The sequence below is a fragment of the Pseudophryne corroboree genome, chromosome 2 (genome assembly GCF_028390025.1).
Source record: "Pseudophryne corroboree isolate aPseCor3 chromosome 2, aPseCor3.hap2, whole genome shotgun sequence".
In the NCBI taxonomy this organism is placed as follows: Eukaryota; Metazoa; Chordata; class Amphibia; order Anura; family Myobatrachidae; genus Pseudophryne; species Pseudophryne corroboree.
Window position 1 is genome coordinate 1010779516 of NC_086445.1, and position 23666 is coordinate 1010803181.

The 23666-nt window shown below is 45.1% G+C and overlaps 1 protein-coding gene across 3 annotated transcripts in view; it reads right to left on the reverse strand.

The window, feature by feature from the left end:
• The window catches only part of DSCAM (DS cell adhesion molecule), a 796975-nt gene that overhangs the window by 345328 nt on the left and 427981 nt on the right, over window positions 1-23666 (reverse strand). For all 3 annotated transcript variants that reach the window (XM_063956595.1, XM_063956594.1, XM_063956596.1), the window contains 3 exons: window positions 18082-18228; window positions 7803-8081; window positions 7302-7577 (listed from right to left, as the gene is read on the reverse strand). In XM_063956595.1, coding sequence (XP_063812665.1) covers window positions 7302-7577; window positions 7803-8081; window positions 18082-18228 — 702 coding nt within the window. The remainder of the gene's footprint in view (window positions 1-7301; window positions 7578-7802; window positions 8082-18081; window positions 18229-23666) is intronic.

A 23666-nucleotide genomic window follows, 5' to 3' on the forward strand; every position in this document is an offset into this window, starting at 1 on the left:
GTAATGTGTAAAAAGAGGGACTGGCTGCCGTAATGTGTAAAAGGGGTTCTACCTGGTGCAGTGGCGCTACTGTGTGGCGTAATTTGAATAATGGAGACTACCGTAATATGAATTGGTATTATTTTGTGGCCACACCCCTTCCCCATGAAGCCACACCCCTATATATTTTCTTTTGTGTGATTGTCTGTCTGTCTATCTATCTATCTATCTATCATCTATCTGTGTGTTTGTCTATTATCTATATCTGTCTGCCTATTATTTATCTATCTATCTATCTATCTATCTATCTATCTATCTAACTATCTATCTCATATCTGTGGGGGAGTGTATTTTAGCATAGCAGGGCTGCGATCGCTTGTGCAGCCCTGCTATGCTAAAAAAGTTTAAAGCAAAACAAGACCAGCCCTGCAGCTACTCACCAGTGCGACGGATCCAGCGATGATGTTCCCGGCTGTGACGTCAGACATCCGCCCTCCATGCATGGGATCCACCATGCCTGGAAAACGGTGAGTATCTGCCCTGGAGCGCCTCCTGCCTGTCCGTCTTCTTGCGATCGCCGATGCGATCACATTTCTCGCTGGCGGCGTCGCTTCCCGGCGATGGCGTGCGCAATGCGTCTGGCGCGCATGCGCAGTTCCGACCCGCTCGCACCGCAGTGAAAAAACGCTGCGTGCGAATGGGTCAGAATGACCCCCAGTGTGCGGTGTAATGTGAACAAGATTGTGCTGCTTTCTAGAGTAATTTGAATTGGTACTATTGTGTGGCCACACCCCACCCGCTTCTTGCGGTGTGCGACTTCGGTGCGCACTGTCCCTTTATTAAGTATGGGAGGGAGGGCGCAAATTTATAGTTTGCAGGGAGGCGCCGAACACCCTTGCACCGGCCCTGCCCCTCACACACATATTTGCTCCATCTCCTCCTTAGGGGAGCCTTTTACCTCAGACATGTCGACACACATGTACCGACACACCACACACTCAGGGAATGCTCATCTGAAGACAATTCCCCCACAAGGCCCTTTGGAGAGACAGAGAGAGAGTATGCCAGCACACACCCCAGCGCTATTATCCCAGGAATAACACAGTAACTTAATGTTAACCCAGTAGCTGCTGTTTATAATGATTTTTGCGCCTTATTATGTGCCCCCCCCCTCTCTTTTTACCCTCTTCTACCGTGTATCTGCAGGGGAGAGGCCGGGGAGCTCCTCTCAGCGGTGCTGTGGAGAAAAACATGGCGCTGGTGAGTGCTGAGGAAGAAGCCCCGCCCCCTCGACGGCGGGCTTCTGTCCCCCTTAAATATACATTTTCTTGGCGGGGGCTCATACATATATACAGTGCCCAACTGTATATATGCTAAACTTTTGCCAAAGAGGTCCCAATTGCTGCCCAGGGCGCCCCCCGCCCGCGCCCTCTACAGTGACCGGAGTATGTGAGGTGTGTGTGGGAGCAATGGCGCACAGCTGCAGTGCTGTGCGCTACCTCAGTGAAGACTGGAGTCTTCTGCCGCTGATTTCAAAGTCTTCTTGCTTCTTATGCTCACCCGGCTTCTGTCTTCCGGCTCTGCGAGGGGGACGGCGGCGCGGCTCTGGGATCGGACGACGAGGGTGAGATCCTGTGTACGATCCCTCTGGAGCTAATGGTGTCCAGTAGCCTAAGAAGCAGGACCTATCTTCAGAGAGTAGGGCTGCTTCTCTCCCCTCAGTCCCACGATGCAGGGAGTCTGTTGCCAGCATCTCCCTGAAAATAAAAAACCTAACAAAATACTTTCTCTCAGCGAACTCAGGAGAGCTCACTGAAAAGCACCCAGCTCGTCCGGGCACAGTATATACAGTGTGTTTTTCCACTTTAATTTTGAGGGTGACTCCAAATCCAGACCTCCATGGGTTAATAAATTTGATTTCCATTGATGATTTTTGTGTGATTTTGTTGTCAGCACATTCAACTATGTAAAGAACAAAGTATTTAATAAGAATATTTAATTCATTCAGATCTAGGATGTGTTATTTTAGTGTTCCCTTTATTTTTTTGAGCAGTGTATGTGTGTATATATATATATATATATATATATATATATATATATATTATATTTATTTTTTTATTAAATAAGAAAATGCTCATAATATACAGTATACACCATCTCTCACCTGTTCCACCACAAATGTAATTATATTGCCAACACATGTACAAATACGCATTCATATTGATCTGTAATGTCATCTTGAATAGCTTCACATGCTGGGACATGTAGTTCCATTTGGGGATGCACAGGTTACCTAACCAGGTTTCCCATTATATACGTAACTATATATGAAAAGCGATGCACAGGGGAAATGTGATCTAACCCGTGGCAACCAGATGATGTCCACTATCACTGCTGAGGTTGCAATGAAAATGACAAATTCTGGTTGCTATGGATTACAGCACGGTTTCCATATGCACCAGTCTTATAACTGCTAATCTCACAAAACATTAATTCTCTCCATTTAAATTAATTCTCCAAACTGCTCCTACAGCGTTTACCCAAACCACACCACCAACCAGACCAAACCAAGTTCATTTCAGGCAGGCAACACCCCTTATGGGGGCTGAAAACCCCGCAGGACAATCGGACCTACTTTCAAATCTGCATTTACCCTCCACTTACCAACAGCAAAACAAAGTAGAGTTCTAAGATAAATGTTACTGTCACTTATGAGGTGGATCAAGGGGGGGCGCAGGCCGAAGCACAGAAGTTCCCAAAACAGAATATTTTAATTGTAATCATCTCTATACACAAATAACTCCACGCTATTGGTAGCAGGGGACATCAACACTCTGAAATGAATTATCTTTATTCCGACAGCTGCCTTATTACAAGCACACTGGAAAAATAATGATCACGTAAGATCAAAAATATATTGCCGCCGAAAACGTCATAGCGGGAAACTTCTGCCTTTACACTGGTGGGCAGTAAGACACTAGGTTATGGCTTGTGATCCTATTAATGTTATATATTGCACAAAATTATTTTATTGTTATTGACAAGTGATGGCTCAAACAGCCGCATTATTCCTAGACGGAGCTCTGTCCTGCACACGCGGCGATGAGATCCCGGGAAGGACACGCGGCTGAGCGGTAATTACTTGCAGAAAAACAGCATCAGCTGGCATGTTCCCTACATGGCTTCTTATTATCTGTAATTGCTGTGTGCTGTGCAATAGGGAATTCCGGGATAAACACAATGACAGCATTAGTGTGTACTTAGATATCCATGAATAAATACAAATGATTGTTCCACTTCGTGCTACCAGGAGTGGTCTCCCTTACTTTCTGCAAATGGTAGCAGACTGGGGGAGGAAGGAAGGGGGGGGGGGGCTAGAGGACACATGCAATGCTCATCTGTGTCCTACGCAGACACTCGCCTCTGTTCAAGAGCCTGGACAAGTAGCGTCCTGCCATCAACTGCACATGCTGTTTGTACTTTATAACTGTTTCTTAGTTTCAATTTTGATGCATTTTTAAATGCAAACCCAAATAATGCAGCATGCACCATTCAATTCTGAAATATCTAAATGATAAATGTTTACATGCTGAAGCTGTCAGTATACAGTAGCTCCATAGGCAGGCGTGCTTTATATTGTACTGTACATCAAAGCCTGAATGCATCCTAGTGCCCTCTAGCTGTCACAGTGTGTAGGACACCCATAATAGAGCATTGCCTGGTCTAATCGCCTGTAATGAACGGATGTGGATCATCAAATCCAGAGCCGGCCATAGGCAAACTAGGCAAATGCCTAGGGCATTTGGTGTGCCTAGGGGCACAAGCAGGTTCTGCTGATTAAAATGATATGTGGCATGCCTATATTCTGTGTGTGACTGTGGCTGTATCTGCATATGAAATGCTACGTTAGTGTATTCCTTGAAATCACTGTAACGTAGCATTTCATATGCAGATAAAAGACACAGGCGCACACAGAATATATGCAAGCCACATATCATTTTAATCAGCAGAAGCTGCTTGTGCATCCAATTCACATAGTAATGCGATCAAGATGCATTTTTGTCAAAAAAGGCGCCCAACATTAGCAGAGCTGCCAGCTGACTCAAGCCAGGCATCTCCTGCTGCATAGCGTATTGAGGCAAGATGTACGAGGACACATCTGTATCCAAGCAGAGGTCACAGTGTTAGGGGCCATGTGAGTACTGCATGCAGGTGGGTTGGTTGTGCAGTAGTGTTTGGCATATGTGTAAGGGGCATTATGTGTGTCATGTGTATAAATGCATTAATAATGTGCGGCATATGTGTAAGGTGCACTGTGTGTGTCATTATGTGTATACGTGCACTAATAATGTGTGGCATATGTGAAATGGACATTATACAGTATGTGTCATTATGTGTATAAGGGCATTAATAATGTGCTGCATATGTGCAAGGGACATTATGTGTATAAAGGCATTAATAAAGGTTAGCATAATGTGTAAGGTGCATTATGTTTATGAGGACATTAATAATGTGTAAGGGGCATTACTGTGTGGTATTATGTGTATAAATGCATTACTAATGTGTGGCATTATGTGTATAAGGTGCTGTTCTGTGTGGCGTAACATATAGAAAGGGCACTACTGTGTGGTCTAATGTGAATAAAGAGCAATATGGTGTGGTGTAATGTGAATAAGGAGCAATTCAGTGTGATTTAATGTGAATAAAGAGCACTACTGTGAGGAGTAATGTATATAAGGTAAAGTGGTATTACTGTGTGATGTAACGTGAATAAGGGACACTATCGCATGATAAAATGTGAATAAAGTTGCACTACAGTGTGGTGTAACTTGAATTGGGGGGAACTATTGTGTGGTCATGCCCCTTCCCAGCAAGAACACGCCCCTTTTTGGGCTGTACACTGAATGTGCGCACTGTTCCTATTTAAAATGTAGGTAGTAGGAGCACCAAAATGAGGACTGCTATCGGTGAGGGGTGATGGTGCTGGGAAAGGGGTGCTGGGTCAGAGGCGGAACAAGCAGTGGTGCTAGGGGGCACCATCCAAAATCTTGCCTAGGGCATCATATTGGTTAGGGCCAGCTCTGATCAAATCGACAGTGTCTAGGTCGACAATGTTTAGGTCGACCACTATAGGTCGACAGTCACTAGGTCGACAGGGTTTCTAGGTCGACATGTGCTAGGTTGACAGGTGAAAAGGTCGACATGAGTTGTTGTTTTTTGTGTGTGTGTCGTTTTCTGCATACAGTGATCGGGAACCCCAATTAGTGCACCGTGTAACCTCGCATGGCTCGCTTAGCTCGCCATGCTTCGAGCAAGATTACTGTTCCAATCGTAGTCCGCGTGGATCGTTAAGTATGAAAAAGTTCAAAAAAAGAAAAAAAAGTGAAAAACTCATGTTGACCTTTTGACCTGTCAACCTAGCACATGTCGACCTAGAAACCTTGTCGACCTATAGTGGTTGACCTAGACAGTGTTGATCTTCAGACTGGATCCCGTAATGAACTGTTACCTGAATGTGCACATGTGGCCTCATGATCTGATACAATTCTTCTCTTTAATCATCTTATTCGATAAAGATCTCTTACAATCCCCTAAAATCTACCAACATGCAGTATGGGGATCGGTATGAAATACCCACAATCGAAATCTCGACAGCAATTGACAGACGGTCAAAATCACGACAAGGTCAAAATACCGACATTTAAAGTACCGACAAGGTCAAATTACTGACATGAAAATGTCGACAGGTCAAAATGCCGACAAGTCAAAACGTCCCCTCGCATGGCTCGCTGCGCTCGCCATGCTTCGGGCACGGTGCCTCGCTGTGCTCGGCACACTATTATATTCCCCCTCCAGGTCCACTGGGATGGTAAAGTATGAACAAGTCGGTTTCAATGAAAAAAATAATGAATAACTCATGTCGGCATTTTGACCTGTCGACATTTTATATGTCGTATTTTGACCGTGTCGGGATTTTGACCTTGTCAAGATTTTGACCGTCGGTTGATTGCTGTCGGTATTTTGACCGTTGAGATTTTGATTGTCGGTAAATTGACTGCATCCCGCAGTATAAACTGTTATGACAAATTAACGATTACTCAGGTTTTCTGTTTTTGTCTTAACAAATGTTTTTGATGAAGGCTCATTGAGAACACAGAAAGCGTGCCAACACTTTCTCACAAACAAACTGGCCAGTCTTAGCGAGGTTTGGGATAAAAACAGTGAGAGAGGGAGAGGCTTCTCCAGTAGAGCGTCCCCCACGTGTGCATTGATATTATAGCTGATGTGTATCTCACTCAACGCGTTTTATCATTCACATCGCGTTTCATTACTCGCTGATTAATGAGCCTCTAAGTCAGTTGTTAGAGTGAATTAGCCATCACACACTGATGCACCCTCATCCTCCATTATAGGTGGTGGCCGAAGCGTATGCTCAAATGAAGAGATGGTCTTTCAGAATCTGTAGATCTGAGGGCTGGACGAGCATGGGAGCGGTTTTGTAGGTGGGAGTGAAAGTGTTGGGATGTCCATCGATAATGAGAGCATTGACAGAACCTCCATCATCCTAAAACCATTGCCATCGGATGCAAACCATCAAGGCTTGCATTCATCAATGGTCAATGGCCATGCCTAGAGAGGTGGTTACCAGAGAGGAAGAGCGCGGCTGTATTGTTGGGGACAGTGGAGCTGAGGGCGAGTCATTTGTACTGGATTCTGGAGAATATGGAAAGCCAGTGTAAGACCAGTGACAACAGACGGGTGTCAATACAATTAGGACGGACTGAAGCATGGACAGACAGGTTATGGTGAAACCAGATACGTAGGAAAAGGATACAATGAAAGAAGGATATATTTGGTATAAGGGGATACTGAAGCAATTTCTCGCAACCAGAGACAACTGGACAGTGAGAGAGACCGGGTGTGAGGAGTGAAGATGAGGATACAGTCATGGGTGATAATACTAGACAGCGGGAAATTGTGATGGTGTTGACGGTAAGCGGGAGTTGGAGAGTGGTGGCACTGGGAGGAGGAAAGTTCTGCTTTTGGGTAAACATAACATCATGGGAGAGACAGTTACATCCTACTGTGCCTTACAAGGAAACGGTGATGCTACGGAAGGTCACTACCCAATGGTTGATTACACAAAGCAGCAACAGATTAGGACTGGTGAGTATACTACCAGTACTGGCAGCGGAGCAGCAACCTGCTATTATTACACGCCATCCCCAGAACACCCTTTACCAGATTCTGCATTGTTTTAGATTTTAATCTACAGTGAATAAAACTTCAGACACAATAAAAAGCACACATGGCATGCTCACCTTCCAGCACCACCTGCACATAGTCCTGAGCAGACATCCGGTCCTTGCGCACAAAGCACTGGTAAGCCCCGTTGTCACTTTTTGCCATTCCGTCCATAATGAGGGTTTCTCGTTTGACGCCTGTGATTCTAACATTGTTCCCAGCGTTGACAATCTCGCCGTTCCTGTACCACGTAATGTCAGGGTCGTCCGTGCCCGTCACACTGCAGGACAATGAAACCTGGCTTCCAACGCTGGTTTTCACTTTACGCGGGCTGATTGTCACCTTCAGGGGTTCTGCAAAAAGAACGTTGTTTAATGGTCAGACTGACAGCCGTCCCAATAAGCAATGTACAAAGATTGGATTGCCCTGATGACTATAGATAGTGGAGGCAGCCATTCTGTAGCTTTAAAAACCTGCCGCCAATTGGATCAGTAAGAACTAGTGACATTTCACTGGCTACCTACAAGGCCAGACCCAGAACCTGAAATACTCTGTTATATTCATATATCGTTACTTACGTTTTACATACAGCGTTCCTATCACTTCAGCATTGCCATATGCATTCCAGACCTCACAGATGTAAGTTCCGGAATCCGAGGGCCTGGTGTTTTCAATCAGCAAACCAACCACTGTTTTCTGGAATCTGTTGTCCATCTCAAGCTGAACGTTATCCTTCAGCCAGCGGGAATTTGGTATGGGGTACCCGGATGCCTTACACGGAAGCTCCGCTCCTTGGCCTGCCATGACTATGATGTGCTCGAACTTAGCAATTATGGTTGGGGCGGAATTTACCTGATCTGTAAGCATATAAAAATAAAATGTGATTAATACGACTATCATTCTATGATCCAAAGTACGACCAGCGATTGCTGAAAGATGGGAGGTTATATATAAATTTATTGTCCTAGCTGCAGTCATTAGATTCTTTATATGATGTTAATTATAAAAATCGACCAGTACAACAGCTGGCAATGGAAAGAAATGCATTGTATTCCAGATGCTTTAATTTGTTGACGTCTCGGCTCAAGCTCATTAACTCCCACATCTATCTATCTTTACGCTTGGTTTTACAGGAGCTAACCAGCTCTTTGTACATGACTAAAGGGCCCTATACACTTGGCGATACTGAAGGATGATATGAACGATATCGTTCAAAAATGAATGATAAATCGTTCATATCGTTCAGTGTGGATGTATTAACGATGAATGATGCGCATCCCGGCAGTCGTTCAACGTTGGTCGTTCATCGTTTATTCATGCAAACCAATTTGGATGATATCGATGTAATGTCATATCGTCCTAATCGGCCATAAAAAACGTACAGTGTGTATGTTAAAAATCATTGATGAAAAATCGGCCAACGATAATATTGTTGGTCGTCAAAATTGGCCAAATCGCCAAGTGTGTAACACAAAACTTCTTACAGTATATTTAAAATCGACTGGGTACAGGAACAAGCTAAATACGAAAAGTGGGGGCTAACTGGCACTGTATGGGATCTGAAGCAAGCCGTAGGGGAGGGTATGGGGGTCCCCTACAAGACTCCCTTGGGAATGGACAATAACAAAGAGATGTAACCACTCCCTAATAGGCGCTAGATCCGGGTAAATATGATATCTCCAATATAAATGTCAAATGAGTTGAACCAGCCTTGAAAAAGGGACAGCATAGTCCCGAAACGCGTTGGTTTAGCCCTGCTGTGCCTTATTCCACTATCAAGACGGACAACCTCTGCATGCTGTGGGTCAGGTGGACGGTCATTTGGGAATTAAATCTCTGGAGCCTATAGCAGGGTATTTCCCGGGGTACTCTGCTTTCTCAACACCTGCAGCTCCCACCAAATATACGGGTACGATCACCTTCCTGCCTTCATTGTGATTCACCACATGTGTTTTATATTTCTATTTTTGTCATATTTTATGTCTATATTTTATTAAATATTTTTATCATATTTTAATAACTCATTTGACATTTATATTGGAGATATCATATTTACCCAGATCTAGCGCCTATTAGGGAATGGTTACATCTCTTTGTTATGGGTAAAGGAACAGTTTCAGATCTTTTTCTATGTCTAACCCAGTGGTTCTCAAACTCGGTCCTCCGAAACCCCAAGAGGTCACGTGTCCAAGGTCACCCGGCAACTGCACTGTGTGCCACCAACTGTCACATTTTAAAAATCCACAGGTGACCTGGAAACGTGAATTGTGTGGGGTCCTGAGGACCGAGTTTGAGAACCTGTGGTCTAACCTATCTATTATCTGGCCTCTATAGAGCTCTCTCGGCATCTTGGGTTGCACAGGTGATGTCGCCCAATATTAATCACGAAACAGTGACTTCTGCGATTCTGGCCCGCCTTCGCACGTGTACATTTGCGTGTCACATTCGTTTGTGTCGCTTCGACGTAACATGCCGCAAAATAAGAAATGCTTAAAAAAAAACAAAAAAAATCTTTTCATAGTGAAGACCCAGTGGCCGGCATTACGGAGCATTTATGTATATTTTCAGTTCGCACTGAGGCTAATTCTAGCAGACAGAGAAGACTGGTTGCAGTACTGATGGGTATTGTGCTGGAAGTGAGGTTATTTCAGGTGACTGCCGCTTCTGAGACTCAGGTTAACCACCTGCGCAATTACTTCCAAAGCCACTTTAGATTTACGATGGAGGAAATTAAGCTGCATTCACTATAAATAATATGAATAATTCAGTTGTGCTCATCCTCCTAGATTCCTCCTATGCAGAGTACACTATGAACGCAGTATGGATGAGCAGCATAAACAAAGGGGGGCTTTCATTTTCTATTGGCCTCCTAGTAGTTATTCTGTCCTGCCACATACCCATGACTACTAAAGTACTACAAGTCCCAGTGTGCTCAGCCACGGCTCAAACAAATAAACAAAACCGTTATTGCTCCTGACAAAAACATTTGACACAATATTTCATGCCACTAATAATTGTATGTAAATGCCACAATTACAGCTGTGTCCTCATACATAATGATACATAATGGCTGCAGTCACGCCAAACAGCCCCTCTTGGCACGCCAGGTTGCGTGAGAATCTTCTAGCGTCGGGTGTCTTTTTTGCAGAAAATACGCCTTAGTCGCACAATGTGACTATGATGCACGAGGAGACTGTGCTGATTAATACAATACATGACACTGGTATATCTGTGTGTGACTGAGTCTCTGAAGCTGCACACGAAGCGCTACAATGTAGCAGCCGCAGCTTTTTCCCCAATACAAGCTCTGTTTTGCTCCGTATACAGAGTCACACACAGTATACAAAGTGTCGCATGTTGCTTTAATCAGTATGTTCTCCTGGTGCATCCTAGTCGCATTGCATTTTCAGGCAAAAAAAAAAAAAAGACACCCAAGACACCACTAGCGGAGCTGCACAGGACCCGGCGGCACACTCCTGCCCGGCATCTCGCGTTGCACGGCGTATTGCGGCTGGATGTATGAGGACACATATGCAAGTATGTAAGGTTGTACCTACAGATCCATCCCCCCCCCCCCCGAGAACAACCTCCAAATGTCTCCACTTTCCTACCTGACTCCCAGACGTTCTGACATAATCTTACACTGAATGAATTGAAGATTTACAAGCCTGCCTCAAATCTTCTCTCTTGTAACCCTTCCAAGTGGATCACTTTAACGGCCCCTGTGAAGAATCATAATCACTGAGCCACCTTCTGGCTTGCGGCAACACCCTACCTCCTGCACCCAAAGACGCACTTGACTTTCCTCACTCTACATTACATGAAAGTCATCCTGATCTCATATCCCTTACCTGTCCTGCCATGACCTGGTTGCCCCTATTACAACATTGCCTCTTCAGTCCTAGACATGGCAACTCTAACCAACGTCCCATCAATCCAATCCTCAGCCATCACCCACCAAGCTAACGCTCTACCTGGGCAGGTCCTCCCACTCGTGTATCACTGAAGTTGCAGGTCACGTCTCTAAATTGGGGAGGACACAATGTCAGCATGTACCCCACGCACACGTACCTTGGGCATATGCTGACACAGTGCCTGGATTTGGGAGCTGGTGTAATATGTACTGTAACATGCTACAAGCTTTAAATAAAACTTGAATGGGTCTTGTAATTTGTGTAACGAAATACAGGTGTGTACTCATACATCAATACGCCATGCAGCGCAGGACACCCGGTGCAGGAGACGCCCCGGGGCGGGAGAGCCACCAGGTCCTGCGAGTCTTTCTTCACCCTACAATGAATCTTCATCGCAAACGGATGTGACAAGCCGCTTCATTAGACTGTGCGCGGATATACAAGTAACGCATTGCAGATTAATCTGTGCAGTCTCGTATGTGGATTGTTGCATCCCTTTGCGATTAAGATGCTCTGCGCCAACTGAGCCGCACAGGACCTGGTGCACCAAGATGCAGCAATAGTGTAAAAGGAAACATATGTATCTGGCTTTGCCCCTTTCAGGTGAATTGTTCCGGACCTGCTGTAGGGTTATACTGTACATTAGATGGAAAACGTCCATATACAGAAGTTGTAGGTCCATAAGTCACTGGCACCGAATGGACAGATACCCAATAATAGGAATGCATTTGGTGGAATCACCTGCCCAGATTACATGGCTTCTGCCAACCTGTGACTAATCAAGAGTCTCCCTTATACTTTAATTTAAATATTTTTCTCTATCGTCCTAGTGGATGCTGGGGTTCCTGAAAGGACCATGGGGGGAATAGCGGCTCCGCAGGAGACAGGGCACAAAAAGTAAAGCTTTAGGATCAGGTGGTGTGCACTGGCTCCTCCCCCTATGACCCTCCTCCAAGCCTCAGTTAGATTTTTGTGCCCGGCCGAGAAGGGTGCAATCTAGGTGGCTCTCCTAAAGAGCTGCTTAGAAAAGTTTAGCTTAGGTTTTTTATTTTACAGTGAGTCCTGCTGGCAACAGGATCACTGCAACGAGGGACTTAGGGGAGAAGAAGTGAACTCACCTGCGTGCAGGATGGATTGGCTTCTTTGGCTACTGGACATTAGCTCCAGAGGGACGATCACAGGTACAGCCTGGATGGTCACCGGAGCCTCGCCGCCGGCCCCCTTGCAGATGCTGAAACAAGAAGAAGGTCCAGAATCGGCGGCATGAAGACTCCTCAGTCTTCTTAAGGTAGCGCACAGCACTGCAGCTGTGCGCCATTTCCTCTCAGCACACTTCACACGGCAGTCACTGAGGGTGCAGGGCGCTGGGAGGGGGGCGCCCTGGGAGGCAATGAAAACCTATTTTTGGCTAAAAATACCTCACATATAGCCTCCGGGGGCTATATGGAGATATTTAACCCCTGCCAGAATCCGTTAAGAGCGGGAGACGAGGCCGCCGAAAAAGGGGCGGGGCCTATCTCCTCAGCACACAGCGCCATTTTCCCTCACAGAAAGGCTGGAGGGAAGGCTCCCAGGCTCTCCCCTGCACTGCACTACAGAAACAGGGTTAAAACAGAGAGGGGGGGCACTAATTTGGCGTTAGAAATATATAAAAAAGATGCTATAAGGGAAAACACTTATATAAGGTTGTCCCTATATAATTATAGCGTTTTTGGTGTGTGCTGGCAAACTCTCCCTCTGTCTCTCCAAAGGGCTAGTAGGTCCTGTCCTCTATCAGAGCATTCCCTGTGTGTGTGCTGTGTGTCGGTACGTGTGTGTCGACATGTATGAGGACGATGTTGGTGAGGAGGCGGAGCAATTGCCTGTAATGGTGATGTCACTCTCTAGGGAGTCGACACCGGAATGGATGGCTTATTTAGGGAATTACGTGATAATGTCAACACGCGCCAAGGTCGGTTGACGACATGAGACGGCCGACAAACAATTAGTACCGGTCCAGACGTCTCAAAAACACCGTCAGGGGTTTTAAAACGCCCGTTTACTTTAGTCGGTCGACACAGACACAGACAGGGACACTGAATCCAGTGTCGACGGTGAATAAACAAACGTATTCCTTATTAGGGCCACACGTTAAGGGCAATGAAGGAGGTGTTACATATTTCTGATACTACAAGTACCACAAAAGAGGGTATTATGTGGGATGTGAAAAAACTACCGTAGTTTTTCCTGAATCAGATAAATTAAATGAAGTGTGTGATGATGCGTGGGTTCCCCCCGATAGAAAATATGGGCGGTATACCCTTTCCCGCCAGAAGTTAGGGCGCGTTGGGAAACACCCCTTAGGGTGGATAAGGCGCTCACACGCTTATCAGAACAAGTGGCGGTACCGTCTATAGATAGGGCCGTCCTCAAGGAGCCAGCTGACAGGAGGCTGGAAAATATCATAAAAAGTATATACACACATACTGGTGTTATACTGCGACCAGCGATCGCCTCAGCCTGGATGTGCAGAGCTGGGGTGGCTTGGTCGGATTCCCTGACTAAAAATATTGATACCCTTGACAGGGACAGTATTTTATTGACTATAGAGCATTTAAGGATGCATTTCTATATATGCGAGATGCACAGAGGGATATTTGCACTCTGGCATCAAGAGTAAGTGCGATGTCCATATCTGCCAGAAGATGTTTATGGACACGACAGTGGTCAGGTGATGCAGATTCCAAACGGCACAAAGGTGTATTGCCGTATAAAGGAAGAGGAGTTATTTGGGGTCGGTCCATCGGACCTGGTGGCCACGGCAACTGCTGGAAAATCCACCGTTTTTACCCTAAGTCACATCTCTGCAGAAAAAGACACCGTCTTTTCAGCTTCAGTCCTTTCGTCCCTATAAGAGTCATATCTGCCCAGGGATAGAGGAAAGGGAAGAAGACTGCAGCAGGCAGCCCATTCCCAGGAACAGAAGCGTTCCACCGCTTCTGACAAGCTCTCAGCATGACGCTGAGACCGTACAGGACCCCTGGATCCTACAAGTAGTATCCCAGGGGTACAGATTGGAATGTCGAGACGTTTCCCCTGCGCAGGCTCCTGAAGTCTGCTTTACCAAGGTCTCCCTCCGACAAGGAGGCAGTATGGGAAACAATTCACGAGCTGTATTCCCAGCAGGTGATAATTAAATTACCCCTCCTACAACAAGAAAAGGGGTATTATTCCACACTATATTGTGGTACTGAAGCCAGAAGGCTAGGTGAGACCTATTCTAAATCTAAAAAAATTTGAACACTTACAAAGGTTCAAATCAAGATGGAGTCACTCAGAGCAGTGATAACGAACCGGGAAGAAGGGGACTATATGGTGTCCCGAGACATCAGGGATGTTTACCTCCATGTCCCAAATTTGCCCTTATCACTAAGGGTACCTCAGGTTCGTGGTACAGAACTGTCACTATCAGTTTCAGACGCTGCCGTTTGGATTGTCCACGGCACCCCGGGTCTTTACCAAGGTAATGGCCGAAATGATGGTTCTTCTTCGAAGAAAAGGCGTCTTAATTATCCCTTACTTGGACGATCTCCTGATAAGGGCAAAGTCCAGGGAACAGTTGGAGGTCGGAGTAGCACTATCTCGGATACTGTTACAACAGCAGGGGTGGATTCTAAATATTCCAAAATCGCAGCTGATCCCGACAACAAGTCTCCTGTGCTTAGGGATGATTCTGGACACAGTCCAGAAAAAGGTGTTTCTCCCGGAAGAGAAAGCCAGGGAGTTATCCGAGCTGGTCAGGAACCTCCTAAAATCAGTGCATCATTGCACAAGGGCCATGGTAAAAAAATGGTGACTTCCTTCGAAGCAATTCCAGTCGGCAGATTTCATGCAAGAACTTTTCAGTGGGATCTGCTGGACAAATGGTCCGGATCGCATCTTCAGATGCATCAGCGGATAACCCTATATCCAAGGACAAGGGTGTCTCTCCTGTGGTGGTTACAGAGTGCTCATCTTCTAGAGGGCCGCAGATTCGGCATTCAGTTTTGGATGTTGGTGACCACGGAGGCCAGCCCGAGAGGCTGGGGAGCAGTCACACAAGGAAAAAATTTCCAGGGAGTGTGATCAAGTCTGGAGATTTTTCTCCACATAAATATACTGGAGCTAAGGGCAATTTACAATGCTCTAAGCTTAGCAAGACCTCTGCTTCAAGGTCAGCCGGTATTGATCCAGTGGGATAAAACATCACGGCAGTCGCCCACGTAAATAGACAGGGCGGCACAAGAAGCAGGAGGGCAGTGGCAAAAACTGCAAGGACTTTTCGCTGGGCGGAAAATCATGTGATAGCACTGTCAGCAGTGTTTCATTCCGGGAATGGAAACTGGGAAGCAGACTTCCTCAGTAGGCACGACCTCCACCCGGCAGAGTGGGAACTTCATGGGGAAGTTTTCCACATGATTGTAAACCGTTGGGAATTACCAAAGGTGGACATGATGGCGTCCCGTCTGAACAAAAAACGGGACAGGTATTGCGCCAGGTTAAGAGACCCTCAGGCAATAGCTGTGGACGTTCTGGTAACACCGTGGGTGTACCAGTCGGTGTATGTGTTCCATCCTCTGCTTTTCATACCTAAGGTACTGAGAATTATAAGACGTAGAGGAGTAAGAACTATACTCATGGCTCCGGATTGGCCAAGAAGGACTTGGTACCCGGAACTTCAAGAGATGCTCACAGAGGACTTATGGCCTCTGCCGCTAAGAAGGGACTTGTTTCAGCAAGTACCATGTCTGTTCCAAGACTTACCGCGGCTGCGTTTGACGGCATGGCGGTGGAACGCCGGATCCTAAGGGAAAAGGCATTCAGGAAGAGGTCATTCCTACCCTGGTCAAAGCCAGAAAGGAGGTGACCGCACAACATTATCACCACATGTGGCGAAAATATGTTGCGTGGTGTGAGGCCAGGAAGGCCCCACGAAGAAATTTCAACTCGGTCGATTCCTGCATTTCCTGCAAACAGGAGTGTCTATGGGCCTCAAATTGGGGTCCATTAAGGTTCAAATTTCGTCCCTGTCGATTTTTCTTCCAGAAAGAATTGGCTTCAGTTCCTGAAGTCCAGAAGTTTGTCAAGGGAGTATTGCATATACAACCCCCTTTTGTGCCTCCAGTGGCACTGTGGGATCTCAACGTAGTTCTGGGATTCCTCAAAACACATTGGTTTAAAACCAGTCAAATCTGTGGATTTGAAGCATCTCACATGAAAAGTGAACATGCTCTTGGACCTGGCCTGGACCAGGCGAGTGTCAAATTGGTGGTTTTTTTCTCAAAAAAGCCCATATCTGTTTGTCCATTCGGACAGGGCAGAGCTGCGGACTCGTCCCCAGTTCTCTCCCTAAGGTGGTGTCAGTGTTTCACCTGAACCAGCTTATTGTGGTGTCTTGCGCCTACTAGGGACTTGGAGGACTCCAAGTTGCTAGATGTGGTCAGGGCCCTGAAAATATAGGTTCCAGGACGGCTGGAGTCAGGAAAACTGACTTGCTGTTATCCTGTATGCACCCAACAAACTGGGTGCTCTTGCTTCTAAGCAGACTTTTGCTAGTTGGATGTGTAATACAATTCAGCTTGCACATTCTGTGGCAGGCCTGCCACAGCCAAAATATGTAAATGCCCATTCCACAAGGAAGGTGGGCTCATCTTGGGCGGCTGCCCGAGGGGTCTCGGCTTTACAACTTTGCCGAGCGGCTATTTAGTCAGGGGCAAACACGTTTGTAAAATCCTACAAATTTGATACCCTGGCTAAGGAGGACCTGGAGTTCTCTCATTCGGTGCTGCAGAGTCATCCGCACTCTCCCGCCCGTTTGGGAGCTTTGGTATAATCCCCATGGTCCTTTCAGGAACCCCAGCATCCACTAGGACGATAGAGAAAATAAGAATTTACTTACCGATAATTCTATTTCTCGGAGTCCGTAGTGGATGCTGGGCGCCCATCCCAAGTGCGGATTATCTGCATTACTTGTACATAGTTACAAAAATCGGGTTATTATTTGTTGTGAGCCATCTTTTCAGAGGCTCCGCTGTTATCATACTGTTAACTGGGTTCAGATCACAGGTTGTACAGTGTGATTGGTGTGGCTGGTATGAGTCTTACCCGGGATTCATAAATCCTTCCTTATTGTGTACGCTCGTCCGGGCACAGTATCCTAACTGAGGCTTGGAGGAGGGTCATAGGGGGAGGAGCCAGTGCACACCACCTGATCCTAAAGCTTTACTTTTTGTGCCCTGTCTCCTGCGGAGCCGCTATTCCCCCCATGGTCCTTTCAGGAACCCCAGCATCCACTACGGACTCCGAGAAATAGAATTATCGGTAAGTAAATTCTTATTATAAAGGCTGTATATTAGGAATATTGGCGATTTAATAATGATCCCAAGACACAAATGTAAGTCTTAAGCAGTCCTGCTGCAATGTACAACTGTCTGTATCTCAGCTCCCTAATAATAATAATAATAGTTAACTAGCTGATGTGCCCGGTTTCAACCGGGCAAAGCATTTGCTAGGCAAAACATTTTACCCCTTTTAACCACTTTAGGAGTAGAATTGGGAAAAATCCCCGCTGAATGGATGGCTGCAAATAACTGTCACAGTTTCCAGACCACCCAGCAGGTCACATGTTCCAGGTCACCCAGCAGATGCACAGGGAGAGTTCACCAACTGTCACATTTTCCAGAGAACATTGGTGATGCATTGCAAATGGCAGGTGGACGTTTTGACACATAACTCCGAACTGAATCAACCCTTTACAACACAATTTTTCTGAAAATCTATGAACCAAGACCTTTAATTCGGTATATCATGTGTCCTGCTCAGACAACGGCATCATTGAAATATGTCACTCCTAAAAGTTGTCTCTCTCCTATTCATTTATACAGTAGATATCTATACCACAGATTCTATAGGACTGTTTCAGTACCTAAAACAGTCAGCCTGGCACTGTTACTCTGGCGCGTTTCTCCGGTATACTTGTGCCGCGTGGTACATCGGTAATTATTTAATCCGTCTTCATTCTGTACATCTGTTATATACAAGGCTCCCGATGATGTAATGAGAAATCTAGATCCTAAAAGGAAACAAAAACAAAATGGATTACTTCTCCAAAAAGCACAAATTATTCTGTGGCCAGGTCTAATATGACTTTAAATGAGAGTTTATAACAAAGTCCTATAACAGAGCAGCAACGTTCACAAATATGGGAACAATCCAGCATGATGAGGGGAACATCTGATATACACCTTACTTATACCGCCTGAAGATCCACCATCATCTATTCTGAGAGACGTCTGCCATCTATTGTGGACGGTTCCGGTATGAATGGTCGACCATGTTATGGTCGACAGTCATTAGGTCGACCACTATTGGTCGACATTGACATGGTCGACATGGACACATGGTCGACACATGAAAATGGTCGACACATGAAATGTCAACACATGAAAAGGTCGACATGAGTTTTTTTACTTTTTTTGGTGTCGTTTTTTGCGTAAAGTGACTGGGAACCCCAATTAGTGCACCGCGTCCCCTCGCATGGCTCGCTTCGCTCGCCATGCTTCGGGCATGGTGCTACCGCTTCGCTCAGCACAGATTACCGTTCCAATCGTAGTACACGTGGACCGTAAAGTATGGAAAAGTTCCCCAAAAGAAAAAGAAGTAAAAAAAAATAATGTCGACATTTCCATGTGTCGACCTTTCATGTGTCGACCATTTTCATGTGTCGACCATGTGTCCATGTCGACCATGTCAATGTCGACCAATAGTGGTCGACCTAATGACTGTCGACCATAACATGGTCGACCATGTGAACGGATACCATTGTGGACCTGCATGCCCCAGCCACTGACTGTAAGGGCAAGCTGGTACTTGTTGATCCACAAGAAAAAAGCCAATGCTAAAGATGGCGGATGCGGCAGGCGGTTAGCCTTGGAGAGAGATAAAGTGGACAGAGATCAAGTACCAGCCAATCAGCTCCTAACTGCCATGTTACAAGCTTGCTTGAAAAATTACAGTTAGGAGCTGATTTATCTCCACTTTATCTCTCTCCAAGGCTTACAGGCAGATTTAGGGGTCTATTCATGAAGCAGTGAAAAGTGTGGAGAAGTGAGCCAGTGGAGAAGTTGCCCATGGCAACCAATCAGCATTGACGTAACTTTTATAATTTGCATACTACACAATTGTACGGCGCAGCTGATTGGATGCCATGGGCAACTTCTCCACTGGCTCACTTCTCCACTCTTTTCACTGATTCATGAATAGACCCCTTACCGACGAGTGATATTCTTGTTATACCTCATTAAGAATGAGAAATGGTGCTCCAACCAATCAGCCCCGGTCATTTTTCAAACACATGACAGTTAGGAGCTGATTGGCTGGTGCACCATTAATCATTCATAACGAGTGATAACAAGACTATCACTTGTTGTTAAATCTGCCCCCAAGTACACAGACCCCTTTATCTTTAAGGTCATCAATATACAATATATATAACATTTTTACAATGCATTTAACACTGCTAGTGAAACGGAATGCACGTTAGGCAACAGGTTGGCGTCTGAAGCAATTCCTCGCAGGTGCGCAATGTGTATTTGAGTAATGCACTGAGAATACACAATCATGGGGAACAATGGCCCCTTACTGTCTTGATGATAAATAGGAATTTTATATCCTCTTGTTTTACAGCTGCAAATCTAATTGTTAGGGAATCTATGCAAACGTCACAACTTTTTCGACAAAACACTGTACACTTCAGTAGCAAACTACTTTTATTAATGCATCTGCTGAGACCAGGGCCGGATCTAGGGAGGGGGGGGGGGGGGGGGGGGGCGAAGGGGAGAGAGCTCTCTGAGGCAGAACAATGTGCTGCAGCTTATACCACAGCAGCACAGAGGAGCCAGGAGAGCAAGGGTTACAAAGCATTTGCCCCTCACTTGCTGGTGTGTCGGTACTAGGGCTAATAAATACAATTACCCCATAGCACAGTCACATGTACATAGAACAATCACAAAGCTCTATCCCAGTCTCAATCAAAAAGTTCAGTCAGAATTGAGAGAGGAGGAGTTAGGATTGCAGATGGGAGGAGTTGGGACTGTAGAGGGAGGAGTCAAGATTAAACAGTAAACCGCCCCCCCTAAAGAAAAGTCTAGATCCATCCCTGGCTGAGACGGGTGACAAGAACTGTACATATAATTGGATTTACAGCAAATATATACAAGACTCCGTTAATAAGGCAGGTTTAATATTGCATTCAAGTTTTAATTTCAGTTTACTGGGTATTAAGGTAAACCTGTCACCTCACCTACAGTAGAAGTCGCCATTTTCATGGCCTAACTTAATGCAGACAAATTCACTAGACACAAGGGTCATCCCTGAGACAGAGAGTGGGGGCAGCCATACTGTAGCCCAGTGTGAATGTCGGCACACAGCCATATTGTGGCCAGTTACAGAACAACTGTAACTGGCCACAATATGGAACAACTGTGAGCAAACAAATGACTTACATTTCTGTTTAAACTTTAACAAATCACAATAATACACTCACAGTTACAATGTACGTCTGTGTTACAGATCATATGTGAAGAAAGTAAATGTAACATTTTTCATATATTCAGTATTAAAGTAAAACCTACTGTTCAGTGTAACCCTGACATATTAAATAGAAAGTATTTCTTCCCTGTTCCATCGCAGACGGCTGAAGCTCACCCCATATCTTTAGGGCATGGTCCTAATGGGACCTGAAACAGGTCTAAAAAAAAGCTGAAATTCTTATCAGTGTGGTAGCACTAGCCCCGCCTCCTAAATTCACCAATCCGTAGAGGACAATTCTGAAAGTCTATCCCTCACTGGCTACTGTCACAGGATGATATAAGATAGAGACACATCACCCTTTTACAAAGGGAATATACTGAATATTGAAAGACAGTGTAATGGGCACATTTAGCCAAATATTTCAGCTATTCATATAATACAGAGACCATACTTGTGTGTTAAATATTACAAAGGTGTAATGGTAATTTTAAGGGATATATATATTATTTTACAGATAAATGATGTTATGTGCCAAACATAAATACAGTATTACCCTGAAACACTTCCACTGATAATATAGCAAACGAAGCATAAACCGAATCTAATTTTGGAATAATCTAGCCTCATTAATGTATTTAGCTTTTGAACTGCGCAAGTGGCGTTCTCACAATAGTCAGAGTACAATTACTGATTTTTAATAGCCACTGGCCTAAGAATAATGTCTCTTGGCTGTTTCATAGCAACCGAGTCTTACGGCTGAGAGCCCAAGAAATGCATTTGACAGGTGCACAGAGACCGTTTTGAATAATTAATGGTGATTGGTTGAATGGGGCGACTAACCCAGCCCTTCTTGTTCATTACATTGGATAAGATTTGCCTCCTATCCTTCGGGGGAGGGTATGACCTGCTTATTTTTTGAGCTTGCAAATCATGCAATCCTGTGCTTGCTTCCAGAATTCCTTCACTGTATGCAAAAACCTGCAGGGCACAGCGGCACGTCGGCAATTACAGGTCAGGAAGGGGCGAGCACAATGCAAAAATCATTGTCATTTCAAGCCTGCCTGTTTTACAAAATCATTTATTCCACACGACTGCCTACGATCCTCCTAGACAAAAGGATATTATTTATATAACTAAGCATTTGCAGTCTACATGTTACAGCTAAACAATCCATGATACAGGTACAGTAAAGAGATTAACAAATAAAATATAATAAAAAATTTTTCAAACAAAGGGGACCAAAAGTGGTGCATATGGCCTTTTGTTATACAGTGGGGCAAAAAAGTATTTGGACAGCCACCGATTGTGCAAGTTGATCCACTTAAAAAGATGAGAGAGGTCTGTAATTTCCATCATAGGTACACTTCAACTGTGAGAGGCAGAATCTGAAAAAACAAACAAACTAGGAATTCGCATTGTATGATTTTTAAACAATTTATTTGTATATTCTTGCGGAAAATAAATATTTGGACAATCAAAAAGTTTAACTCAATACTCTGTAATATAACCTCGGTTGGCAATTACAGAGGTCAAACGTTTCCTGTAGTTCTTGACCAGGTTTGCACACACTGAAGCAGGTATTTTGGCCCACTCTTCCATGCAGATCTTCTCTAGATCTTTCATGTTTTGGGGCTGTCGCCGGGTAACACGGACTTTCAACTCCCTCCACAAGTTTTCTATTGGGTTGAGGTCTGGAGACTGGCTAGGCCACTCCAGAACATTGAAATGATTCTTACGGAGCCACTCCTTAGTTGCCCGGGCGGTGTGTTTGGGGTCATTGTCATGCTGGAAGACCCAGCCACGTTCCATCTTCAATGCTCTTACTGAGGGAAGGAGGTTTTTTGCCCAAAATCTCACGATACATGGCCCCATTCATCCTCTCCTTAATACGGATCAGTCGTCCTGTCCCCTTTGCAGAAAAGCAGCCCCAAAGCATGATGTTTCCACCCCCATGCTTCACAGTGGGTATGGTTTTCTTGGGATGCCATTCATCATTCTTCTCCCTCCAAACACGGCAAGTGGAGTTTATACCAAAAAGTTCGATTTTGCTCTCATCTGACCACATTACATTCTCCCAATCCTCCTCTGGATCATCCAGATGGTCACTGGCAAACTTTAGACGGGCCTGGACAAGTGCTGGCTTAAGCAGGGGGACCTTTCGGGAGCTGCAGGATTTCAATCCATGACGATGTAGTGTGTTACTAATGGTAACCTTTGTGACTGTGGTACCAGCTCTCTTGAGGTCATTGACCAGGTCCCACCGTGTAGTTATGGGCTGATTCCTCACCGTTCTCAAGTTCATTGATACCCCATGAGGTGAGATCTTGCATGGAGCCCCAGGTCGAGGGAGATTGTCAGTGATCCATTTTTTAATAACTGCGCCAACAGTTGATCTCTTCTCACCAAGCTGCTTGCCTATTGTCGAGTAGCTCATCCCAGCCTTGTGCAGCTCTACAATTTTGTCCTTGGTGTCCTTAGACAGCTATCTGGTCTTGGCCATGGTGGAGAGGTAGCAGTCTGACTGTTTGAGGGTGTGGACAGGTGTCTTTTATACAGATAACCAGTTCAAACAGGTGCCATTAATACAGGTAACGAGTGGAGGATAGAAGAGCTTCTTAAAGAAGAAGTAACAGGTCTGAGAGAGCCAGAAATCTTGCTGCTTGGTAGGTGTCCAAATATTTATTTTCCACAAGAATATACAAGTAAATTGTTTAAAAATCATACAATGTGATTTCCTGTTTTTTTTTTTGTTTTTTTTTCAGATTCTGTCTCTCACAGTTGAAGTGTATCTATGATGGAAATTACAGACCTCTCTCATCTTTTTAAGTGGGTCAACTTGCACAATCGGTGGCTGTCCAAATACTTTTTTGCCCCACTGTATCTATTGAAAGCTTACGTAGTGGATATAATGAGCATTATCAACTCGGTTTTCCCTGGGCAGTATGAGGCCAATTTGCAGAGCCCAAGGTGATTGGCAGT